The sequence below is a fragment of the Aythya fuligula genome, chromosome 3, assembly GCF_009819795.1.
Source record: "Aythya fuligula isolate bAytFul2 chromosome 3, bAytFul2.pri, whole genome shotgun sequence".
NCBI classification, from domain to species: Eukaryota; Metazoa; Chordata; class Aves; order Anseriformes; family Anatidae; genus Aythya; species Aythya fuligula.
In genome coordinates this window covers 37,021,919-37,048,117 of record NC_045561.1, presented here as the reverse complement: position 1 = coordinate 37,048,117, position 26,199 = coordinate 37,021,919, and the positions used below count along the sequence as shown (strand labels likewise).

The 26,199-nt window shown below is 42.1% G+C and overlaps 1 protein-coding gene across 1 annotated transcript in view; it reads left to right on the top strand.

Moving 5' to 3' along the window:
• The window catches only part of EPAS1 (endothelial PAS domain protein 1), a 79,627-nt gene that overhangs the window by 32,331 nt on the left and 21,097 nt on the right, over nucleotides 1-26,199 (top strand). The window contains exons 2-6 of the mRNA XM_032184240.1: nucleotides 11,301-11,491; nucleotides 22,633-22,784; nucleotides 23,224-23,308; nucleotides 23,797-23,915; nucleotides 24,064-24,266. Coding sequence (XP_032040131.1) covers nucleotides 11,301-11,491; nucleotides 22,633-22,784; nucleotides 23,224-23,308; nucleotides 23,797-23,915; nucleotides 24,064-24,266 — 750 coding nt within the window. The remainder of the gene's footprint in view (nucleotides 1-11,300; nucleotides 11,492-22,632; nucleotides 22,785-23,223; nucleotides 23,309-23,796; nucleotides 23,916-24,063; nucleotides 24,267-26,199) is intronic.

The following is a 26,199-nucleotide window of genomic DNA, read 5'->3' as shown; positions in this document are numbered from 1 at the left end:
GAGTTAGTAGTTAGGAGTGGGAAAAGAAACCCAGATAAAGTAAGAAATGCCGAAAGAGAACAGCTACATCCGGTTATTCACGGTTTGTAATACGACTGCAGACTGCCCTTATTACTATCAGTTCCCTTTGAAAGTCTTTGTGTAGTGAGCAATTAATTATTCAAGGCTACGCATCAGAAGAGCTGGCGGCCATTTCCTGACAGAACCAAGCCTTAATTTTTAAAATACTTGAAATTCTCCAGTTGAGCATGGAGAGGCCACAAGTGTTTCCTCCTCAAGTACCGGAGTTTCGACAGTCGCCCTCACTTCTGCCATATCCTGCAAGGCAGGTAGCCATGAGAGCACTTGTCATGGCACTGTCAGCGGCCAAAGGAAAGGCTTTGCTGAGAAATGATGAGGGTTTTGTTTGGATAAATAGCTTCTCTGTGACTAGTGCTACTTTCTTCAGATGACACGTATGTTGGTTATGCTCAGCTCTGGTGCAGCCATGCAGGGAGAGGGTGATAGCACTAGGGAGTGAGTCTGGCTGCCCTGGCAGTGGGAGCATGGCGTTGCAGCGCGTGTTAGCCCAAAGCACTTGACCTGAGGCTGGAACAGAGGAATGCCACGTCTGCTCACAGGGAACAGAGCAGCAGAAAATGCTGGTGTGATCACCAGTTGATTATTCCCAGTGTAACACTGCAGTTGTCTTAATGAGCCAGACAGGAGGTGATTACAGGGGAGCTGTGAAGAGGTGTGTGCACAGGGGTTCCCCTGAAGTACATGGCTCCAGTTTGTGATTTAGCTGTAAATCTAGAAGAATTGCCTAACACTGCTGAAGGGACTACTGCTTTTTTGGCCAGATAGGTGAAACAATCTCAACCCTCAGTAGGTGACTCATTTTCCTGTGCAGAAAGAGGAGACCAAAATCAAGCCACTAATCTTTTATTTTATCAGTTTAAACTAGTGACAGACCTAAATACCAATGGGAGATTGAAATCACACCATGTGAAGTTGTCACTGTTTCAGTTTACCTGATGGCTTACTTCAGAAGAGACAGACAATTAAAGAACCACTGTGTAAAGTAACAGCCCCCTGGAAAGTAAGCAGGGACTAAGAAGGAGGTTTGTCCCAGGATGTTTGTACTGACAAAACTCGCACCCCAAAGGGCAAAAAAAGTGCAGCCTGGCTCTGAGGATTTACACTGGATAGTTGTTTCAGGAAGTCGAGGAAACAGCGTTACATGGAATAATCAAAATTTAGAAACATCAGTATTGTTGTTCTGAAGAATTATTATTCCCTCTTTGCCAAAGAAGTGGCTGTTTAATCTTTCTGGGTCTCTGGACATCCGTCTTATTGTGGATGTCTGCAATGACCAAGAGAGGGAGACGGAGAAACCGTTAAATTGCATTATAACTGGGCACATATTTAAATGATATAGGTCTAAAAGGGAAAAAGAAAGCCAACATCATTCCATAAAGATTTTTATCGCAAGAGCTGTTTTCTTAACTTTATGAACAGAGGCGTTTAAAGGGTTTGACACTTAGGGAAGGACAAGACACAGCTTATTAACAGGCAAAGTAATGTTGATGATTGCTTTGAATTTGAGTGTCAGAGCACTGTGGAAGGCATCATCACAGAACAGCCCAAAACCTTAGGAGAAGGAGGACATCATTTTGTGTTCTCAAGGCTGGGAGGGGCTCACCTGTGCAATCTTTGCTTTTCTGGTAACCTTACCTGCTGTGCTGGACAAAAGCCTCTGTGAAAGCCTGGCCTCCTTACCTTGAAGGCTGGCCTCTAGCCTTTGAGGATGTGCTGATTTCAGAGACCTATTTCATTATGGATCAGTTTTATTGCTCCTTTTCTGTCTTGCAGCCATACTATCTTAAATATTTTATTAGTTCTAACTACTGCCCTAATTGGTGAAATTAGCAAATGCAAGGCAAAATGCACAGCTGGAATGCATTGTGGAAGGCTATTCACTTCTCTAACAATTTTTTGAGTTGTCACAATATATTTACTTTATGATCTCTATAAATGCTCACTGTCATTTCTTTACCAGCCAATGCAGTTTGAAATTTTGATGACTTTGAAAATAAAGATGCTTAATTGACTGCTTATATAGAGAGACTGGAGACATGTGAGACTGCTGGTGGGGGAAAGGTTACAGTGGATGCTTGCAGACCTGTTACACAACTCTGTTTGGTGAAGATTTCTGCAGCATTATGGCTTGCTGATCTTTTTTTTTCAGGAGCTGAAGAGCCTACAGCATATTGAAGGGTGGGCTGTTTGTTTTCCCTGTGTTGTTTTTTATGTACTGAAATATTGTAGTGAAAATAGCTGGGTGGGGTGTAATGAATGTTTTCAAAGACCTTCCTTTGAAAGAGGCTTTTTTCCAGTTCTTGGTGGTCACCACCCATTTTCCTGTTCTGTGTGTGCCTCTCTCATTGTTTCTATCCACAAAGGCCCCTTGTGTGAACCTGTCAGTGTATGTGCCAGTGTGACAAGATAAAATGTTGTGGGATGTGTGTCTGAGCCTGGTGAAGCGCCAGAGATTTTAACCACAGACTCCACAAATTTCAGTGGGTATTGCCCACATTGCAACGCAGCATTAGATCGTAAAATTCTGGATTTGTCAACAAGCTTCAGCGTGACTCCTTCAAATGTTTATAGTTGAGGGGTTTCAGGCTGATGTGCTACCAGGGTAGGTATGCGTGCTGGTGATATTATAGTCATGTGATGGTAATATTTGTCCCTTAGTCTTGAAATAAAGCTTAATTGAAAAATTGCCCTTGTTTACTTGCACCATCTTGATAAATAATGCCCATTGTGGTTGGGTACGGGCTGGGATGTGGTCAGTGTCCCATCTGAAAAACGAGGCTGGTTTTGAGTTTAACTTCTGGGCCTGTGAATTGCACTTCGTTCACCTTTAGCTTTAACCCACTGGTGAGGAGATAAAGCACATCCTTTGGTATGTGTTTTTTAAAGTAGGTAAATAGTTGGGTTATCTAAAAACAGATCTCAGCAATACCTGCTGAGCTTCTGAGCAACAATATCTATGGACCTTTAGATTAGCTGTCAAAATTGACTGATTACTACAAGTAAAGCCACAGGATAAGAATCTGTAATCTCTCAGAACACAAATCATTGATAGAGATCTCAGGTCGTGCATTGTCATAACCTTATCCCCGCTGTTGCGGTGCGATTCCAGCTCTAGCTGGGCTGCAGGTACTCTTGAATGTGTGAGTGGAAACCATGAAGAAAAGCAGAGTTGTACATTTATCACCCCCAAAATGGCTGGTTGGAAGCATGTTCAGTTTCAGCCAATATTGAAACAGTCCTTTTCTGTAGTGTTGTTCAGTGGGTCTGTTTTTCCTTTTAGTCTACGAGTTATCTCTGCAGCTTGCTATGTCTTGGCTGGTATCAAGGAGTTGATTGCCACAGGGAAGGAATCCATGATCCCATATCTTGACTGAGCAGAGCAGTACAAAACCAGTCTCGGGAGAGAAGATGGAGTTTAGAAGGCATTATGCTCCTCCAGTCGAGGTTTGGCCATGTGCTAGGCATTTTTTTTCTCTCACAATTTCCTCAGTATTTGAGAACACAGGGGAGTTGGTTCTCTGATCTGCTTAAGTGTTGGCTCTGGCTTTATGGGATGATCCAGAGCCATCCTCCCTCTTTCTGTGGCTGGCACTCGGGCTTGCTGAGTGCACAGTGACTTGGTGAAGGAAACTGCTCTGACTGAAAACTAAGCCATGAGAAATGTTTCTCATCATGCTGCGCTCCTCTCGCCTGAATCCAGGGGTTTCCAATGGGTTGAAAAGGCAAAAAGGCACTGCCTACATCTGCTCTACCTGATGATCAAGCATCAGTGTTACATCTTCTATGCATGGCATGGTCCTCATACAGTTCCCAAGAGCTCATCTTGCCCCAGGAGCAACGTGTTTGGCATACCTTCAGAGATGCCAGGTCCATGCTGGCATGGTGACTAACGGACGGACTGCGCTCCCATCATCATAAAATAATAATCAAGGACCAGATTAATAGCTGCTGAAATCCTAACACTTATCTCTCCAGTTCAAGGTACTCATAACCCAAGAGAGAAATGGTAGGACATAAATCCTGTGGACATTGTTTTGCTTACTGTGATTAAATTTATCATACTTTGGTGACATATTGCAAACCTTAATGCTTTAAAAAATACAAGGGCTCCAGCAGCATCAGTAAGATTCCCATCACTGAACTCCCAAAAGTAATTTTTAGCTGCTGTGATAGCTAGTATTCAAAGTGGTACTTCAAATTGGAGGTACAAAGAGTTATCCTACAAGCTGCATAAAATGGAAGATGCAAATGATAAAAATGTTTTTTTTAAATGTGACGTTATAATGTTTTTGTCTCAGCATTCCTTTTTTTTTTTTTTTTCAGGAATGAATGCCAGTAATTTTCCTTGAAATAAATAAAATGCAAATCCAGTAATGCAGAGTTTTCATATAGATTTTAGATGCCATCAGAGCTTTAGACATTGGGGAAGTTGGTCTCACATGTGGTTGTAAGGTTCATATGGGATTTCACAGAATCACAGAATGGCTGAAGTGGGAAAGGGACATCTGGAGGTCACCTGGTCCAACCCCTGCTCAAGCAGGTTTACCTGCAGCAGGTTGAACAGGACCACGTCCAGGCAGCTTTTGAAGATCTCCCAGGATGGAGCTCCACAGCCTCTCTGGGCAACTTGTGCTCCATCACCTGCATGGCAAAGCAGTGTTTCCTTGTGTTCAGAGGGAACCACTTGTGTCGTGGTTTGTGCCCATTGCCTCTTGTCCTTGCATTGGGCACCACTGCATCTTCCTTGTACCTATCTAAACGTTTGATATGTTCCCTGTTCAAGAAAGCATACTCATGGCTATGTTACTGTCAGCTGTGGTGGTCCTAGTGTGACGTGGACTTAGTGAACCATCAATATGCCCAGCTTAAAGACACCAGAAGTCGGTTATGTTCTCTTAAGCTTCATCTCATGATACCCTGCTTGTACTAGCCAATCCCCATATCATGTTAAGCATTGTTTGGAAATGTCTAATGAGAACAGAAATGAGTTTCTTGCCCTTAACATGAACTCTTCCCTGATCTGTCCCTGAGTTGTTCATATTTCTCATTTTCCTGACTTTCATTAAATCAGCCCTTTGGTTTTAAACTTGGAGGAAAGAATGGCATCACGTGTTGATATGGTATTTGGTGCCAATGTTTACTGAACTAGCAGTGATTTGTTGTTTAGTGGGTATGTACATAAAATATAAGAAATCCCCCGATCAAACCAAGGAGCCGGTGGTGAGATGCTGTAAGTTAGAGCAGCTTTAAAGGAAGGGTGGAAGGTATTTCATTTCCTTATTTTTGTAATAGCCTTTTCTGTTAGTAGTTTTTCTTGTTACCTTCGAACTCTCATTTCCTCTATTAACAAATTCCCTATTTTGCTGGAGTTTATATTTGTTTTGTCTGTGTACTGAGTACCATATCCCAGTGTGCAGCAACACTGCTTTAGCACTTAACAGCCATGAGCACTACACATATTTCAAAACATTTTTTTCTCTGTCCAAGAATAACTCTCTGTCCTCCTTCCTTCTCTCTTGCTGGTGTGCTGAACTCACTCCTCTAGTGCATATTCAGATTTTAGAAATAATTATTTTCACTGGAAAGAGTTCAGGTATAAGGACGGATCTGTATGGCACTGTGTATGGGTTTCATTGACAGCTTTCGTATTTGGTCCCGATTTCCTGGTGAGTGAGTAAATTGCTATTTGTAGCACCTTTTATTTACTGATGGTCACTTTTATTACTTTAACGGAGGGGGCTTTCGAAAAGCACAGCATGTCATCCAGAATAAACTGCTTGTTGGGTAGAATGGTTACAAAGCTGCGTGAATACTTTTTAAAGGAATTTTAAGGCTAAGTAAGCATGACTGTTGGCTGCTTGGTGCCCATGGAAGCACATCTCTGGAGCCGTCAAGTCGTATGGTTCTGAGATAGCTATGCAGTGCCTCACAGTGAGCAAAACTCCTTTTTCGATAGTATGGTAGATTATAAATTATCTAGGAATTTGCTAAGTAGAAGGTACAGCAAAATGTAAACACAGCAAAAAAATGGACTTGCTAGTTTGAAATAAATTGTTGTTATCTAAGATAGTACTGCCCATTAAAATATTTTTATTGGGTTTTTACTGGTTTGAATTGGAAAAACTTATTTGTGCTATATTTTGTAATCCTTTCATCCCTAGAATGTATTTTTCTTGCTCTGCAAGTTAGCTTTTGAAACTTTAACTCTAAGGCATTTTAAATGAGAATTTAGTACAGAAATTTCATGTGACAGCTTAATTAACTGTGGATTCTTGACCTTTAAAGTGCTGGAGCTAGAAGCATTTAATAACCAGCCACTGGATATAAAGTAATATGCTTGCTGTTTTACTAGCTTGCGTACAAGGCAGTCTGAAGCAAAGTCCAAGGGTCACTGAAATAGTGAAGGAAATAGAGAGAAGTCAATCTGAACTATGTATTTCAAAAGGTTTTATGTGCGTGTCACACAGTGTGCAGGTATGAGTGAAGGCTACCAGATATAAGGTATTCTTATTCAAGGTGCAGGCTGTGATTTCTCTAAAATCTTCTGTCATCTGGGACCTACAAGGTGGGAGAATAATTCAGCACAGTTACTATGCTGCCTTGTCTTACATACGCGAAGTATTGACCAATGTGGACTTATTGAGAGCAACAAAACCCTGAGCTGGAGGTTGTTATCTCAGCCTGGGACGCAGAGCAGGCTGCTCCATGAGCTTCAAGGAGGCCACCAACACATTAGACATCGGGAGGATGGCTGAAGCTGACCATCCAGCGTCATCGTTGGCTGGGTAGGTACCAAGGGCTTTGACGGGTAGCCGCAGGCTGGGATTGCTCCTGCCTGCTGCAGGGGGTCTGAAGCCGCCAGGAGGACAGGTCCCCAAGCCCATGGGATGGTTTTGCAAGGTTGTTTGGACAGGAGTTGTTATGTGGGGCTTCAGGTTTTTCCGAGCCTGGAGTTTCCAGTACTGCAGCCAGAGAGGCTGCTGAAAGCCAGATTACGATCTGAACCCCAAGCGAGCGAGCAAGGCCTTCGTCTGCAGGCATTCCCGCTGATTTCAGTGGAGCTGTGTTGCAAGGGTTGGTGGGGTGAGCGAGGGGATAGGAATCCAGCCCCCGCCGGCACTCCTGGGCCTGCTTGGGTGCTCCCCACCGGCGGAGCCGTGTGCTGGGCGAGCGTGGGTGTACCCTTTGGGCTTCTTGCTGTCTGGGTCGGTGGAAGAAACACCAGAGAGCTTTGGCTCCTGTCAGCTTGGGAGCTTCACCTGAAACTGCTACTGCTTGCTGGTTGTTGTTGTTGCTGCTTGCAGGCCACAGCCCCTAACTTCTGTTTTCTGAAGGCAAACCAAATGTGGCCAGGAGCGAGTGGCCTGGGTCCTGACTGGAGACCCCAGGCCTGCTCCTGAGCTCCATCACCCCATTTCCAGTGGAGATCTGAGCTTTCCCATTCCCTTGGTGTAATTTTAAGGGGAACAGTCTGTGATCACACTGCAATTACAGTGTGAGTGTCTGTGGAGTGGGGCCTGATCGTGCCAGGGACTCCTGAGAGAACAAGGCGTGAGGGAGGCTTCCCTGTAGGACCTCCCCGTCTTGTCAGTGGGCTGGGGTGGGTTGACCTGTGGTGGCTTTCTCCTCTCTTTTCCTTCTGAAGTTTTAAAAATCTGACATGGGTTTGGGTGAGGAAGGTTTCTGCCTTTGCTTGCGTCACTTTCTCCTAGCAGTGACGCACACATGTGCTCGATTTTGCCACATAAGTGGGCGGTTTATACACTGGGAGGGAATGATTCATGAATTAGCTGGAGCCTATGCCATTCCTCTATTGCCCTAATGAAGTGTGAGCAGGATTCAGTGTAAACCTTTCTGCCTGGCCCTCAAACAAGGTTGTTGTGGAGTTAAGTTTTTGCTTTCTGGCTGTGGGTAGCCAACCCTTGCCCAGGGAGAAAAGCTTGCCCAGTGAATAAAATGGGGGCAACTGCAGGGAGATATGATGGCCTGGTGCATGCAAAGGAAAACCATGAAAATAGTGCATTCTGCAGAGCTGGAGAACTTGACTGCAGGTTTTGGAGACTTTGTGTAACCAAGATGAATGTGGGCTAGATGATTGTCTTTGAAACAGGGAAAGAACAAGCATAGCTGTCTGCTTGGGGGAAATGCTATGGGGCGTGGGGCCAGGGGGTTGTTTTGTGCCTCTGTGCGCTTGTACTTGTCTGGTGAAAACAACAACACAACTTGAGGGTGTGCTGAGCTAGGGAAGAAGAGGAGGAAAATTGAGGTGCAGGAAACCACACAGGGAAATGCTTAACAAGCAAATTGTTTGTTTATTCAGAATGATAATGTGCGAGCAAGAACATCTTTTGATAGCAACCAAACAGGCTGATTCTTCCTCTCATTTTCCAAGTCAAGAAGACTATCAAATGTTTTTTTCTTTTGGAAAAGCTGCAAACTACCATCGGAGGCAGTGGTGAGGGAAAGAATCTGCAGCACAGAGGAAAAAATCATGCTCATAGCATTACTTGTTAGAAATCTTGGGCATCCCATGGTTAATGAAACCAGCTTGTTGTCTCATTAGCCACCCTTGACAATTCTATTTACAGAGGTTAGCAAGACTAAATATTTTTCTTCGTGGCTGGAGTGGCATCTTGAGAGACCCAACCCCCTCTTATACAACCCATTTTTTCCTGCTTGAATTGCAACATGGCTTTGGCCTTAGTTCCCAAAAATTAGTATTTAAATGAGGAGAAATTGGACCATGTTTTCCCCAAGTTGGTTCTAATGTGAAAATTGTGGGCTCTAGACTTAAAGCAGAGCTCGCGCATTTGTGGTTCAAGTTAGATTTTCCAAGCTGCAACTGGAAATTCTCGTAAATATTGCTGTGTAGTTTGCTCTTTTTGGTTTTGCTTTGTTTCTAACCTTTTATTTCAATGGTAGAATTAGAAACTGGGGAGATTTTTTCCCAGACTGGAATCTTTATAGGCACAGCACAGATGCATTTTTATTTAGAGAGAAGGAAGTACCTCTGAAAGTCTTAAGTAATTTACCTGGTACTCCCATTCCCTGCATCTGCTCCAGGATGACATAAGGCATTTTCTGTTGTACCTTGAAGGACATCTGTGTATGAAGTTGTTTTTGTTGTAGTTGTGGTTGTTTTTGTTTGTTTGTTTTTTAATGTGCATACAATCTGACTCCTACTTGACAAAGAGAAAAGTAAGGTGTTAGTGTTACCTTGTAAATATCTGATGCTTTATATTCAGACTTGGATGGGTTGATGCTCACTCCAATGATGCCACTGAAGTTGTTACCAAAGTTGGATCCTGCTGTTGTATACTGAAATGTGTGTTAGTCTCATCCTGTGCATACCTTCTCTATCAGATACTACGTTAGAAAATATTCACCTGGGGCAAAATAATTGTGAAAGAGGTTTGCCAAAGGCTGATCATGGATCTTGAGAAGATACCGTAAGCATTTATGAGGCCCTGTGCTCAGTTAGCACACCCACTAGTGAGCACCTGCCGTTCCACCTATCTGATCCCCAAGCCTATGCCCAGCTTCAACTGTTCTGCAGCATGGGAGCCCTGCTGATGTGCTGCAAGCAGATTCCTGCTTTGGAAGATGCTGTTGAATGCCCAGCCTTGCATGCACCCCAACAAACTGTTACTTTGATCTTAGCATTTAATGTGTACCCTGGCTATTTCATTTTCCTATGCATTTTTTAAGCCACATGAGGTTTCCATGCTAGAAACTTCTGCAGTCGGTCTGGCTCTTCTAGAAATAGTCATCTTCTTTAAAATACGTTAGTATGTATTGAAGTTCTTTTTCTATTTTTTGCAGTGTTACATTGTACCAGCCACGATTTAAACGGCATCTAGGATTAAGTGTTGTGGTTAATATGTCACATTGTTTGTTTTCCTCATCTTCTTTACACGAAAGAATATAGTTAAATATCCTAGTGTGACGGGGATTTTTTTTTTTTTTTTAACTTTATAGACTCATTACTTTATACTAATATTGGAAATAGCAGGTTATGATGAACTTTTTATTTAGAAGGCCTGTTAAGTGGGGAGCCACAGGTGGTGATTCTGGAAATGAATGCGCATCCGCAGAAACAGTGTGGTTGATCTTTTCCCCAGCCTGTGCGCATCCAAGCTGTGATATTTACACTGATACAGTGTTACAGGAATCTGCTAGAAAATAAATACATTATGTATTGAAGTGACTGAGGTGTGAACCATCAACTCATGCAAGCGAAGGAAACTTGTAGTATCAGCAGAGCTACCTGGGTTTGAAATGGTAGTATTTAAGCACAGGCTCCTCATGCTCTGAAATAAGAATCGTACTTTATCAAACACTAGTCAGTGGAGTTTGCTCTTAAACTAACCTATCCCAAATCCATAACAAATGTAGCCTTTGTGTTTCTCACATGTTAAATTTAGTTTTGTATCCCTTGGTGGCTTAGTTTTGCATACTTGCTTCATAAAATGTCTTCCCCTTTGTTATTTCCTGCTCTTCTGTTCTCAGTGGAGTTTGAGGGAGGCTAGCTCTGTTGGTCTTGTTATTTCTCAAGAAGAAGCCTGTTCTCATAGACAATGGAGAGAGGGTGATTTCATTAAAATAGCTTTTACTAAGGAGAGGTTTCTTGTGTGCAATAGTATTTTCTTTCCCGTTTTATATTGTTCGTGGTTGAGGAAAGTTGGTTTTTCATAGTACTGCTAAGGGCTGAGACAGCTGTATATACAAGCACAATTGGAAACCCTATTATTACCTTTACTTTAATGCAGGGAACAGCAATTACAGCTTATTTTATCAATGACACAGCCACACACTCTGCCATTTCTCCAGCTTTGATTGTCATTTTGTCCTGGAGTATTTTTCAAGTAAATAAATACAGACTGAACAAAACAAATTTAGATATGCAATTTTTAACATTTCCTGAATCCCAGGAATAATGGTTTGCTATTTTGTTTTTAATCTCTGACCTAAGACATATCTTGTACCTGTTACATTCAGCAAGGACTCAGGGGATCCAAAGGCTGATTTTCCCGTTGCAGCAGTTCCATCCTAATTCCTATTTTTAAATGAGCAAATAGATATTAGCTTCTTGTCAACTGAGTTTAAATCAGTAGACAGAATGGATTCATCACTGATGAGACTTACTCTTCTAAATGCCTCTCTTAAGTCATAATTGCATTTCAAGAAATGCTTTTTCCTTTCTCTCTTTTACCTGCCAGGAGCAGTTCAGAACGGAGGAAGGAGAAATCAAGAGATGCAGCAAGATGCAGAAGAAGCAAAGAGACCGAAGTTTTCTATGAACTGGCCCATGAGCTGCCCCTTCCGCACAATGTCAGTTCCCACCTGGACAAGGCATCCATAATGCGCCTGGCAATCAGTTTCCTACGCACTCACAAGCTTCTGTCTTCAGGTAATGTCTGGCTGAAAGAAGTTGTCAATGCTGGTTGCTATCAGCTTGGTGAAAATGTGCATGGTCATCTCTGAACACGAGGTCTTAAAGTGAGAACAGGATGTAAGTCCTTGTGTTGTGAGAATACAAATAGACTTAAAGTTGTTTGTTTTTCCTTTTTTTTGTTTTGTTTTAATCAGAATTATGTATATTTGAATAGGGATAGGAAATGTGAGTGAATCTGGTCGCATAAGATCTTCGTTACCAAACTAACAACTGATGCAGTTCTGCATCTTTGAAAAAGAAAAAAAGAACTATAAAAACTATTGGATATGTTTTATTAAACTCAGTTACAAGGTTTTGAGCTTTTGGGAGTTAAATCAGAATTCAGACATAAACCTTATAAGCATCTATGCTGAAAGAAGTAAATCTGCATTGGTCATGGCAAGCATGTGTGTGCCAGTGCATTCAAAAGGCAGCTGGGAAGTTCTGAAGGTCCAATTCTTCATTTTACAGGCTTGATCATGCTATACACTGGTAATATGTAGTAGGTTGTCCAATACATGGTAGAATGAGATAGCTAAAGCGAACAACTTTTAAATACTTGACATGAATTGATTCTATTTAATCAGTCTTAATTATTTTGGAGTAGTATGAAATGTGAACCAGCATCATTTTCGTAGCCTGTTAAAAACCAATAAAATGAACAGTGCTCGTATTTTGCCCCTGTGTTTGCATAATAACTTTGATAGAAATCTATAGTTGGAGTAGCCTTTAAGATCAATGAAAACAACTGTTTTTTTCTGGGGGAACTTTCACACAGTGACTTCTGTGTGCCAAGAATATGTTAAAAAAGAAATCCTGTATTATTTGCGAAAGGTAAAGCCAAAATTTCATCTTTTCCTTCATTAATGGCAGAAATCCCAATAAGGTCACGATTGCACTTCCTCTCTTTAGAAAAGTTGAGTCATACCATAACAACTGCTTTAATAAATGCCATTAGGAAGTATCTCATTCTCTGGAAAAGTATGCTGTTGGTTTGTTGTTATTAGTCTCAAAGATATGACAAAATCAGTTCTATGTCTGTAATTTTTGTAGCTTTTCTGGGCTCTGCTAAGACTATTTTATGAAACGTGTGTTGTGTTTTGTGGTGGTGGTGTTTTTCTTTTTAATCTTAGCTTATAGAATCTGATATTGATGTTTACTTCTGTAAGAAGTAAACTTTATTTGCTGAACAGCATTTGGAAATCATCTCTGATTTCTTCATGCAATTAATGCTTGAAGTTGCATAAAATAGGTAAATGATCTTAAAAATGCTGTCCACCAAGCCAGTTCGTTAGTAGCTTTCTCATAAAAACACAGCTTAAGCTTTACAAATATTTATATTAGATGAGCTAGAGACTGGCACAGAATAGGAAAAGCAAACTTCTGCAGGACTGTAACAGATAATGTAAATAATGTTTGTGTCTGTGAAAGCTGAAATGAAATAGTTTGATGTTGTCATAATGAGAAAAATATACTTGCTGACCTGGAAACTGCTCAATTTAAAGTGAACTTTTCAAATACACTTACGCTTCTTGACAAGGAAAAAAATCAACAGATAATATATTTGTTTTAGTGCTTCTGTAGTGTCAAGACTTAAGCTCGTATCAATTGATAGTGATGGCAACTACATATATTTATTTAATATTTATACTTTTGCGTATGTTTCTGTTATTTTCTGTGACAGTGTTTGAAAAACAATGTGACTCATGTAGCTGATTTACGTTTTCTTGAGGTATTGTCATGACCCAGCAGTTCAAAAGCAATCTGGCAGTGAAACGTCACAGTTATGACAGGCTGTGTTTTAATAGTATTCAAAGCTTCTTCTAAGTTAGTTATGTACTTCGCCTTAAATCTGATCTGCTTCCCCAGTTACAATATCAGTTTAATTTAAGTCCTCTCACTAAAATTTGTGTTGTTAGTCACATGCAGGTTTGTCCATAAGATGTAGATCTGAATTTTAGAATCTTTAGTGCTTCTGTTATGAGGAATTGAGCTTAAGGTAGTCTAAAGGGACTGCTTTTCTGGAAGAGTTGGGTGTTATTTTCAGACATGGGAACAAATGGAAATGAAAGAACTCAAGCCAGAAAACCACGGGTTGCTTGTAAAGGCCTCATCTGCTACTTATATTCCTCTGGGTATAGCTAACATATAAATTAGCCAAACTAAACAAAAAGGCTGAAAATTTGTTTAGCCCTGAATATTTGAAAGATAAAATTTATCATGCTTTGGAATACAGTGGCATAAGAGAGAGAACTTTCTTTATCACTATCAGGATAATGACTTCAGAGTATTATTTCTTGCTTGTTTGATTGTCCTACAGTGTACACTTGCTGAGATTCCTGAGATTTGCAGATGCACAATGCTAGTCTAGCCAAAGTAAATTTCTACCAGTTTGAGAACTGTTTCTTCCCCTCAGGAGACACGACTGGAAAATTGAATATAGACATTTTTAAGCAGGCTTCTGGCAGGTGAGATTTGTTGAAAAAATACTGCCTTTCAGGCCTGATTAACGCTGTTGTTGCACAATAGTTACTTAATGCAGCTAATGTCTGAGGGGTGCTGTTCTTCTGATCCTTTCCTGTGGGAGCAGAATCAAAGTCTTTGATTGTGGGCTGCCGAGTAATGTCAGTCTTCCTAAAGATACTGCCTTTCACGAGAAGGCTGTCTGATTTAATTAAAAGCTACAAGGTTTTGATACAGTTTTTGGCTCCTGTATGAAGAGGTTTGCTGCTTATCACGTTTCGACAAGAGCATGGAGCAAAATGGAAGTGGCTTGTGCATGCCTGTCCATCCCCTGCTCTTGTTTTGCTCCAGACCTCTTTTGAACCCCATGCCAAACTGCCCCTTTTCCGAGGCACGTTTAGCAGATGGAATTTGGCTGTTAGCTCTGTGTAGCTCTGAGGAGCCTAACCCCACTGATGGGGAGCATGGAGCTTCCTCTGTCGTCTCTGACAGGTGAACTAGGAAGGTGGAGAACTGGAGGAGCGTGCATGAGAGACAAACGTCTCCCCCAGCCTGCAGACCTCCTCCTTGCTTTATGTTGTCTTCATGGAAAACGTTTTGATTATTTGGGCTAGACACTTAGTGTAAACTGGAGTTAAGTGGGAGTATATGTTCAGTCATTAATTAGGACATTAAAATAACATTTACTGCATTTATATATATACAATGTCACTAAAATAAGCCTGTAGTGCAGCTTGAAAAATACTTCAAAGGTTAGCAGAGAAAAAAAGTTGTGCTTGATTAGCATTTTTGCTATTTATTATTAATTCTATCAAAACCTCCTGGCACAACAGATTTTATTTTATACTGCTGTTCGTGGGCACGATCCTCAAACGAGGACTCATCTCCTCATTTCACGGCGGTTTTGCTGGGAACGAAGTGAGCAAGGGCCTTCCCAGGGCTGCATCCTCATCTCACTGCAAGCCCACGCTCCAGATGGGATTTCAGAGATGGCCTCAGGCAGCGTGCCAGCCGCAGGCCTTTGGCATGGAGCCTCTAATGCCCCATCGTGCTATTCCCTGGCTCGAAATAGGGCTTTTCGCTTGTGTAACTCGGGCTGTTTCACTAGCTGTGTCTGCATAACTATTACTTATCAGTCGGGAAGCCGAGCCCTCGAGAGATCTATGCCTATACTCTTCCAGCAGGTGAATGGCAGAGCCCGGAGCCGGAGCCAGCACCGAGAGCTTGCCCGCGATGCGCCTCTGGGAGCCCCGGCGCCTGGGCTGCAGGGCGCGCTCCTGCAGGCATGGCGGGGTCCCGGCTTGGCCCTTGTATCCTATCATAATAGGAAATAGCTGGTTGTATATCTCAGAGTTCAAAAGGGTAAAAAATACCAGGCTTTGCTTTATAAAAGTTGCTTCTTTACTTAGTAACACGTTTCCCTTTGATTTTCACAGTAGGCAATTCTGTGTGGGAATGTTGGAGAGGAAGCCTTTAACATTTAGAAATGCAGGCTGTTCGTCTGACGGCCTGATTGAGATTAGTATCACAGGAAGCAAACTGAAACAATGGCTTTATAATACTGTTTCCATGTTGTGCACACAACAGTACACGGTATAATTGGAATGTTAGTAGAAATATCATTTAATTATGACCTCTTAAATATTTTTCAAGATGCCTTCTAATTCTGTTGGCATAATACATTTTGCCATTGCTACGTTAACATCTTTGGGATAAATTTAGAATAGATGTTTGTTCATTAAAAGTAAAGATTTTGATCCCAGGAAGTTGCTTCTGAAAATAGTCTGGTGGATGCTTACCAGTGTCAGAGCTTGTGGATATCAGCTTATGTTGTCCTTCAGTGTAGTCAGAAAGACCGATACCGGTATTTGTCTCTAGTTCTCTAGTGTAGCTAATTTTATTTTTTTTGAGTATTAATAAGTGGCAAAAGGAATATATATGTCTTTTGCTAAAGAACAATATTGTCTGAATATTAGGAAGAGAATCCACTTTAGGACGCCTGTATGGGGTGCCAATAATTTCAAAGTGTTCGGACCACGCTCTCGATAAAGGCATTACTGGAACCAGAACTCCTTGGCACCAGCGAGGGTCTGTGTGCCAGGGCTGCAGGCCTTTCAGTTAGGCTAATCAGGCGAGCACGACTTTATCAGCTTTCTTCAATCCCATGCTAATTGCACGGTCACCCGGGTGTCTTTTCGGCATGGAGAGTCCAGCAAAGGAAACTGGATGGGAGTCACTCCCGTGCAGGCAGACGGCAGGAGAAATGGGGAGGGAACAGGGAAGCAGACGGGAAGTTGTTTGGGAGAAGGGAGGCCACAAGGAAGCCAGTGTGAAGTTGTTTCAAGGGAGGCAGACAACAGAGCCGGAAAGCCAGCGGGGAGCAGAAGGGAAAAAATAGCTTTTCTCTACGCTTTTAAGGGAGAGCGCAAACTGCAGGGAGAACTGGTGTGGGCATTGTTTTTGAACGTCTGGACAAGCTGCATCTAATCTCAGACCATTGTGGCATAAAACAGTGCTTTAAAAATAGCTTGTCTACTTGTTTGCTTTTATTACATTGGAAAAGTGGTTCTGTGCCAGCCCTGCTGCTAGGAGTGAGCAGGGCTGGGTACCGAGTGCTTCAGCCGCCTGAAGTGCCATCCCGTTTCTGGGAAGGTGAGCTCAGAAGGCCCAATCTGATGGGATGCTGCGTCCCACTGCTCAACACCCATAGCTGCATGACTCCAGCACCTTCCTCAGAGCAGTATCTCAGTGATTTGGCTAGATACAAACTCTGCCATAAAGTTGCAAGCAACAATAACAGAAGTGTTTTCTTTATCGAGGTTGCTTGTGCACTTTGAGATAAGAGCCCTTCAGGAAGCTTCGAGTTTAAGAGCAGGTTTGTCTTGATGTATCTAAACTGAAAGCTTTTATTGGGCATATTGAAAATATCCCTTTGAACAGGATGTGGTGTCCTGTCATGACAGAAAAAAAAAAATAATAAAAAAAAATAGTTGCTTTCTTTTGATGTGAGACAAGAAACTGGGAAAAGCTGAGTCTGTCTCAAGGCTGCTCTTTCTGATGCAGGATAGAGCTGCTTTTAGATCTTCCCTAACTTCCGCTGAGCAGCACTAGGCAGTTTTCACCACCCTGTTGTAGTTGCAGCTATAGCCTTGTGTCTGTAATGCACAATATGCAACCAATTTTTTGGTACTTGTAGAATCCAGGGTAAGAGACAAAGCCTTGAAAATTGTGTGAAGGTGATGACGCGACTCCTCATAAAAGCCTTTTTTACACTTTGTACCTCTGAACTGACAAGAAAGGCACCTTTGCGTCAGACCAAAGGAGCAGAGGCTGTTTGCTAGGAGTCTGTTTATACCTGAACAGTTATTTCTTGCAAGGAGAGCCTGGGTTTTGAGCCCTCAGACTTGTTCCAAGAGGTTGGACTGAAGGAAATGAGCAAGCATCTACGGAAAAAGTGTTCTTAAACTTGGGAACAGTGCACATCCTGACAGTGGGAATTAATCAAAGCTTGTTTACACGAGATATTTTTAGCATAAAAGGTTATCATAAACACTGCAATAGGCATTTGCCATTGCAGTTCAAAGTTTCTTCTAGTCTGGTTGTTTAGATTTTTTTTTCAAAATAGAGCTGATTAAAACTACATTTCAATAATGACACAGAGTGAGAAGCAGAGTGAAAAAATACTTTATCAAAATTTGATACAGAGTAAAGAATACTGCCTTGGGGCAATGTGAACAGTGGGTGATGCATCAGATTGGGGGCTCGGGACACCGTGGCTCTGTTCCTGGCTCTGCTGTAGCTCTGACAGTTTCTGCTTCACTTCTCTTTGGCTCTCTGACTTATTTCAAGATCTTCCCATCTCAACCAGATAGGGATTCTCCCTCCTTTACAGGCTTCCTAGTGCTGCATGAGAACAGTCTTGGCTGGGGTCCATAAATGGAACCATAATATGAACAATTATATTGCAATACCTCATTCTGCTGAATGTGCTATTAATTTTTAGAGTTAAACTGGAATATTTGCAGTCCACTCTCCTTTCTATATATTGTTATGGTGCCTGAATTGAGATGCTTCTGTATTAGAGGGGAAATGGAAAAGGTCACAGGAAAAAACAAACTAACAAACAAAACAAGAAGCGCATTCTCATTTCAAAATTTATTTAGCAGCTAGTTTAAACAGCAGTGATGTTTAAATTTCTGCCTAAAAATCACAATAAGTTGAATCCACAGTTACCTTCCTTCAAATCCTGGCAAAGGCTGGCAAGTCTGCAGGGGATGCTGCTACCCAGGTAGTGACCTCAGGCCTGATGGAAACCAGAGGCTGACGTTCTGCCTCGTCCTCCTCCTCATGCTAACCTACTTGCATTTGGTCCCGGCTTTCTCAAATGCTTTCCATCTGAAGCTGGATTTTTTTTGTGCTAATGCTCCAGTCCAGCCTTGAGGTAAATTAATTAAGAAAATTTAAAGCAAAGTGAAAGACATCAGGGATTTCTGGGAGCAGCTTGCAATAGCAATGGCTTTATCTGTTTTTCTGCTACAAGATAGATTCATTAAAAAAAAAAATAATATGAGATTCTTGCTAGTGGCAGTAACTGAATTGCTTCCGATGTATCAGTCTCCTAATGTGAATATACACCCTCATGTATTAATTGCGATTTGCACAGGAGAAAGGGAACAAGCCGTAATGCTGTAACTAAACTGTGGGGATTTTATACGAGGGATTTTTATTAATATAATTATTCTGCTAAGCTACCTGATACAGGGCCTACTGGGGCACCACAGTGATGCCCCCCAGCACATTTCTTTGCTGCAGACTAGGGGTCTTCAGCCAGCTCAGCTAGCAGAGTTCAGGGGTTTAGCCCAGGTCCCTGGGCTTCCTCTGGTGGGGCTGGCAAGGAGATGGTGTCAGGAGCAGCACGGCATCACACCTGGCTGCGTTTTCCCCTCCACGGTCCCTGGATGTATTTGTCATCCATCTTTATGAGCCTGGTAGTGCCCCTAGTTCCCCGGATTCGGGTGATCCATCTTGGCGAGCATTTCCAGTGCTGCCAGGAGCTGTCTGCCAGCTCCCCTTGCCTGCTGCAGCTGGCTGCTAAGCAGGGAGGGATAGGAGAGATGCAGTGGGGTAAAACACACTAGGGGGGCTTTCAGGTTACGTGAGGGGGGCACAGCAGCACAAACCCTCTCCCCTCCCTCCTCCCAGTCCACATCGCAGATGCCTCCAGCTGGACGAAGGTAATTTTAATAATAAAGTTAAACTCTGATCCAGCAAATCCCTGTGAGCACGTGCTTTAAAGCTGACTATGTCTTTAAGTGCTTTGCTGGACTAGGATGTTACGGGTTTGAACCTGCAGCCCTGATGTGAGTGATCCTATGTCCTCTCTGTGTGTTTGTACAAGTAATATAATTTATATACACGGAAAAGCAAACTTAATCATCTGATAATACAAGTAAAGTGTTTGTCTTTCACTGTTGGAGGCATTTAAGAATACAAATGCTTTGAATAGCCTTCCTGCCTTTGAATGGTGATGTTTTGTTAATGCAAACTTAATGAGCTAGAAAAAAATTGGAAAGGAGGGTCTGGGGTTAGAGCTGAAAAGTCAGTTTTTTCTCCGAACCCACACTTGGCTGATTGTCTTGGGCTATAGCCATGATCCCTGCTGAATAAACCATTTGTTTGCTTCCGGAAAAGTTTAAAAAAAAAAAAGAAAAATAAAAAAAGACCCTTGACATTCTTTACACAGCAGAAACAAGCTTGGGAGCAGATGGTCACTTACTTTTTTTTTTTTTTTTCCTCCTAAATGTCATTATGGTCAAAGTGTGTACTATTCAAATATATTATTGTGCAGTTTCTGTATTTTAAACGCTAACCCTGATGTAATTTCCTGAAGTCAGTTGCTTTGTGCCGAGGAGGAATTGGCCCCTGCCTATGTAGTTAAAATTGCAGTGCAGGCACACAAAATGGTGCATCCCCAGCCTGTGCTGGTGATCCCCAGCATCTTCTCTTCCCTGACACCAAACAATTGCATTGAGAAGCGAAGGATGATAAACTGAGTGCTCCCAGTGGCTCTGGGGCTGGTCAGTTCGTTCCCGTGCTTACACGGTGGATGATGGCCCAGAGAGGTGTGCTGAGGTGCAGCAGGAGGTTGCAGAAGCAGCAGCTGGTGTCACTTTTGTTACCACTCTTCTGTTCCAAAGAGGGGCTGGGTGTGCTCTGCATTGCAATCCCTCAACATTTGCTCCTGGTCTAGCCTTAGGCATTAGTGGATGCAGTTGCAGGAGGTACGTAGATCAGACTCATCCTTTAACAGTAATTTTGTAATACCTCAAAGTAAAGGCCATAGTGGTTTGCCTCAACTTCTTCTATATTTAAAAAACAAAAACAAACACTTCTAATAACGTGCTTTACAAAGCAATACCTGATTTTTGCTTCTAGACTATTTCCAAAATGAACATTTTCACTAGAAAATTGAAGGAAAATGATGAATGTGCTGTTTCAGAGTGGAAAAGAAGAAAAAGGAAATGCTTTTCTCAAGTGCGCTGGAGAAAAGTGTCTGTGTGCTGAAAATGGAGCATTAAACCGACAAACAAAAGCAACTTCTCCAAGAAGCTGGTTTGAGTCTCCCTGATCTTGCAGGTCAGGCTGATGCAATGAGGGCTGGAGCCTCTGGCCAGTAAAACCCTGCGATGGGCCCAGCCTGGAGCACTCCCGTGTACCCAGGGAGCAGAGACACTGCCCCCTCGGCACAGGTCAGTCTTGCTGCCTGCAGAAGTGAAGGCTTCAGGGAGACCTTACAGCAGTCTTCTAGGACCTAACAGGCCTACAGGACAGCTGGGGAGGGACTCTTTGTCAGGCTATAGTGATAGGACAAGGGGGGAATGGCTTTAACATAAAAGCGAGGAGGTTTAGATTAGATATTCGGAAGAAACTTCACTCAGAGGGTGGTGAGGCCCTGGCACAGGCAGCCCAGAGAAGCTGTGGATGCCCCATTCCTGGAGGTGTTCAAGGCCAGGCTGGATTGGGCTTTGGGAAACCTGGGCTGGTGGGAGGTGTCCCTGCCCATGGCACGGAGTGGAATTAGATGGGCTTTTTAGGGTTCCTTCCAACCTAAACCATTCTGTGTTTCTAGATGGGACTTTGCCTTGTGTCTTTGGCAGTGTATTAACAGTTTGTTATCCTGTATTCTGAGGCAAGAAGGGTTTGGTTTGGGTTTTGTCCAAATTCACAGCCTTACCCTTATGTAAATTTGTAATGACTGATCACAAATGTGCGGCCTAACTGGTAAAACTGTAAAGATAAGCTCACCATAGCATGTTAGGGGGACACAGGCCAGGCTGTGATATCTGTAAACAGTTTTCTAAAACAAAAAAAAAAAAAAAAAAAAAAAAAAAAGAAGTTTCACACTAAACATGTCAAGAAATGAATGTGTCTGCTCCTACGCAGAAATGTTTCGATACAAGTCATGTACTCCATGTACTACAAGCCATGTAATAGTCTCCTGCAGGCATCTTGTTCATGGGGCTGAACGTGGCTGAGAGTTTGGCAGAGTTGGCTTAAACCTGCTAAAGCAGAGGAGGTGTTAGGAAGAACAGTGTCTCCCCACTCTTCCCGCCCGTGGCCGTGCCTCCGTATTGCATCCCATCTCAGGAGACGGAGCACACACATTGAGGGCATAGCAGTGCCATCAACCATCTCTACAGGAAAAAAAAAAAAAAAAAAAAAAGGCAACAGGAAAATGAGTAACCAAAACCAAACAAACCAACTAGCTGCTAGCACAACAGCCACGTATCTTCCATGGAAATGGTAAGATGCACTGGGTTTGTGAACGCTACGTAGGCAAATATGTGGGATGCTTGTGGGTTCTGAAACTTTATTTTTTTTATTATTTTTTTTTTTTGTGGGTCAGGAGAAAGGTAGATGGGTAACAGAGCGTTTCAGAGTTGGTGGACTGGTACGTAGGGAGTTCTGACTCCTACAGGTAAAAAAGCAGGTATTGATGGGATGGACCTCTTTTTCACAGGTCTTTTGAGGTTCATTAGATGAAAGGTGCTCCTGAAAGGACTTGAAGGGAGAGTTTTTCTACCTTTTCTGCTAAAGGTAGTGTTAACAGCTATCTCCATTCTGAGTGGGGAGGTCTACAGGCATGCTTCATAGGAAAATTTGAACTCCTTGGAAAAACTGTCCTGATAGAAATGTCTTTTGTAAGACCGTTTGTTAGGAACGCACAAATTTACTGACCTTCTGTAAGATTTGCCCTGTACTTGGCAACTGTTAAAAGATATAAAGGTAGCATGTGGCCAAAACAATGTGCACCCAGAACCTGCGCTTCATGTCTGGGTGTTGCCAGTGTTACGCGCTGAGAACACGTCCTGCAGAAAAGCAATTAAGGTCAATAGAGGATCTATTGCATTTGCCAAAAGGTTTAGAAAAATATCTCCTGCCTTTCCACTAGCAAGGAAACCCTTTTTAAATGCTGTGAAGATGACTTTCTTCTCAAAAAAAAAAAAAAAAAGACTCCATCAGAAGGGATTTATGGAAAGGAAATTCAAACAGAAAAATATTTTGTTGCCTTGTTACTGGATGAGATTGTGCTGAAAAGGCTGGCTAAGGTGCTGAAGATTTTTAGATGATGTTTTCTTCTTTTTTTTTCTCAGTATGTGCTGACAATGAGAATGAACTAGATGCAGACCAGCAGATGGACAACTTGTACCTGAAAGCTTTGGAGGGATTTATTGCCGTGGTGACACAGGATGGAGACATGATCTTTTTGTCAGAGAATGTCAACAAATACATGGGTCTCACCCAGGTAACTTGTTCCCTAACACTTACCTGTGTTTGTAATACAATTCCTAGAAACTAGACATATGCCTGAAGGCAGAAAAACAGGTGTATGTCACTGCAAAAAAGATGGAAATAAAATGTCGCATTTGTCAGACGGGTACCCTGAACACCAGCCAGTACTGTTTCTGTTGTTTGTTTTTTCCCCTCTCCCTTTCTATCAAACCTATAGCATCTTTGGACACTGGAAATGAGCCCAAAGCTGTTGTCAATGCACTTAATTCTAGTGACTATTTTCTTGTAAACAGGTAGTATTTAAAAGCAGATAAATGAGCAACTGCAATTTTCATCAAGAAAAGATGATTCCCAAGAAATTGTCTCCTGATCCATTTGATTCACTTTGTATTATTTTGAATACATTATAAGTTGCTTTTATTTAGCTAAGTATAGTTTTTGTTTCTGAACAGGTGGATTTAACTGGACACAGCATTTTTGACTTCACTCACCCATGTGACCATGAAGAAATTCGAGAGAATCTGAGTCTGAAAAATGGTAATTATGAAAATACAAAAGGGTCACTCTTTGCCTTTTAAGTAACCAAATGAAGTAATCGGCTGATAGTAAAGATCTGTTAGTCATGGTAAAGGGACTTTTAGTTCCTAGAGTAATCATTAACTGTTATTCAATGCTTTGCAGATTTGTTTTGTTTTGCCAAATATTGCTTAAATATAATAGCCCTCAGAACTGTTTGTTTAGTGTTTTCCTTTCACCAAGTTAAAGCTGGGATAATGGCTTCACATGTAACACTCTGAAAAGATTTATGTGCTACAAGCTAAAACATAAGTTTAAAGTCCCATTTAAGTTCCACTTAAATTTTAAGATCTACAAACTGGTCTTGATAGTCCATGCATCTTTGATGGTATTTGCAGCTAAATTACCTGAAAATTAGTCTGTTTCTTCTCTTGAATCCTTTGTGATTAAAAAGAGGAGAAATCAGGAAGGGAAACTGAGAAAACTCATTTGCCATTTTCCTTTTATAGGTCCAGGCTTTGGAAAGAAAAACAAGGAGATGTCAACTGAGCGTGACTTCTTCATGAGGATGAAATGCACCGTTACCAACAGAGGCAGAACTGTTAACCTCAAATCTGCCACCTGGAAGGTACCCTATTTTAGCCATAAGAAGTGTTTTTTGGTGGTTTTGTTGTTGTTTTGTTGTTTTTGTTCTTGTTTTTTACTTTAAAAGATATTTTGACTTGTGGAGAACATACATTCTAAGTTCATTTTCCATTCATAAATCATTATTTCAGGTTTTGCACTGCACTGGACAAGTTAAAGTGTATAACACTTGCCCTCCTCACACTTTGTGTGGGTATAAAGAGCCTCTTCTCACCTGCCTTATAATAATGTGTGAGCCTATTCAGCATCCTTCAAACATTGACATACCCCTGGACAGCAAGACCTTCATGAGTCGCCATAGCATGGACATGAAATTTACCTACTGTGATGACAGGTAAAGTCCCCTGATTTCTCCTTTTCATGGAAGTTTCTACGTTCTTTAACAAAACAAGCAGTCAGTCCCTCTAAACTGCCCTACTCTGTGGACCTGGTAAGCAAGGACTAAAAGAAAGTACAATCTGTGACCAAGACAGCTATTCAGTGGTTCACTTAATCCCTCTCAAATCTCAGTATAGACAAAATGATACTTCTGCTGTATTTCCTCCCTCTGCTGAATGAGGAATTCAAGCTCACTGGCAGACGATGAGACAATTTAGATCTGTAAACGATAGCTTCTTGGGTTTTAAACTGAAGAATATGGGGGATTTCTGTTATGTTTTTAGAGAAAGCCTCTAAGGACATGCCTTATGGACCTTGGTCAAGGACTGTCTAATGGTTGGTTTGGCCCAGGACACAATTATCAGTTAGCTGGAAAGTACTTTATGCTCTACATTAACTAAGAATTGCTAAGGCACACAGAGCATCTGCAGCTCTGAAATACGGTTGCAGTCTCCTCTGCTCAATGAGGAGCAATTACTCTTTACTGTTTATCTGTCATGAAATGGAGAGGAAGATCTTAGTTCAGGGGCACTGTCTTCCATTCCCCTCACTCTTGAGTGAAAAAATGCAGATTCTCTTAACCTCTGCCTGCTTGTGTTTGCCTGGGATCTCCATGGCATTTCATACCATCCATCTCTTCTCCCTGCTCACATGTTGTGGTAACTACCTGCCCTGCCTCTGAGTGAAACCCAAGTCCCTTCCCATGAAGATTTCTCCTGTTCCTTGCTTTCCCAAAAAGTCCCACCTGCACTTCTTTGGGTTATTTTTGGGTTATTTTTTTTTTTTTGGTTGGTTGGTTTTTGTGTTTATGAGATCATTACCTCAAGTACTGTGTGCGGGTTTGGGCACCACAATGTAAGAAGGACGTAAAATTGTTACAGAAGCATCCGAAGAAGGGCTACAAAGATGGTGAAGGGAAGGGGAAGACGTAAGAGGAGCAGCTGAGGCCCTTCGGTTTGCTCAGCCCTGAGCAGAGCAGGCTGAGGGGAGGCCTCATGGCGGCCTGCAGCTCCCTCACGAGGGGAGCGGAGGGGCAGGCGCTGAGCTCTGCTCTCTGGGGACAGCGACAGGACCCGAGGGGACGGCATGGAGCTGGGACTGGGGAGGGTCAGGCTGGGGGTTTTGGAAAGGGTCTGCACCCAGAGGGTGCTCGGGCGCTGGGACAGGTTCCCCAGGGCAGTGGTCACGGTACTGAGCCTGCTGGAGCTCAAGATGTGTTTGGACAATGCTGTCAGACATCTGGTCTGATTTTGGGGTGGTTCTGTGTGCAGCCAGGAGTTGGACTCTATGATCCATGCAAGTTCCTTCTGACTCAATGTATTTTCTGATTCTTTAATCCCCAAAGTTAATTTGAAGTTTTCTGATGGCTTTGTCTAATGACACTGCTCTCCTGAAAGCTGGAGATGTCTGCAACCACTGAGATGCATAAGGCTGTTAGTGGGATTATACATATGCTTGAATTTTATGTAAAAACTTGCAGGATTGAGATCTTGGTTATTTTCTTGATCTTTTGAAGGTTTTTTTTAAACCTGTTCCAAGCAAGATTATTATTTTAAATAGTATAGTGAAGCAGCCATATAAACTAGCTGGATTAGCAGCTGTGGATGAAAGCAAGATTAAGAGTGTGAAACATGTGACTGACCTTCTTCTGACCTCTCTGAGAATTTAGCAGCCAAGTCTGTTGTAATTAGAAATGTGCTGTGATGTAACTGAAATAGAAGACACTTTTTTTTTTTTTTTTTTTTTTTAATACTTTCAGGGTGAGAAAATAGAGGTATCAATAGGATGTTGCTACTGGGGAAAACTCCAACAAGACAGTAGTGACTCACTATGAAAAGCAACTTACCTCAGAATTACTGGGGCCATAAACTTGCTCAGTGGTAGGTTGG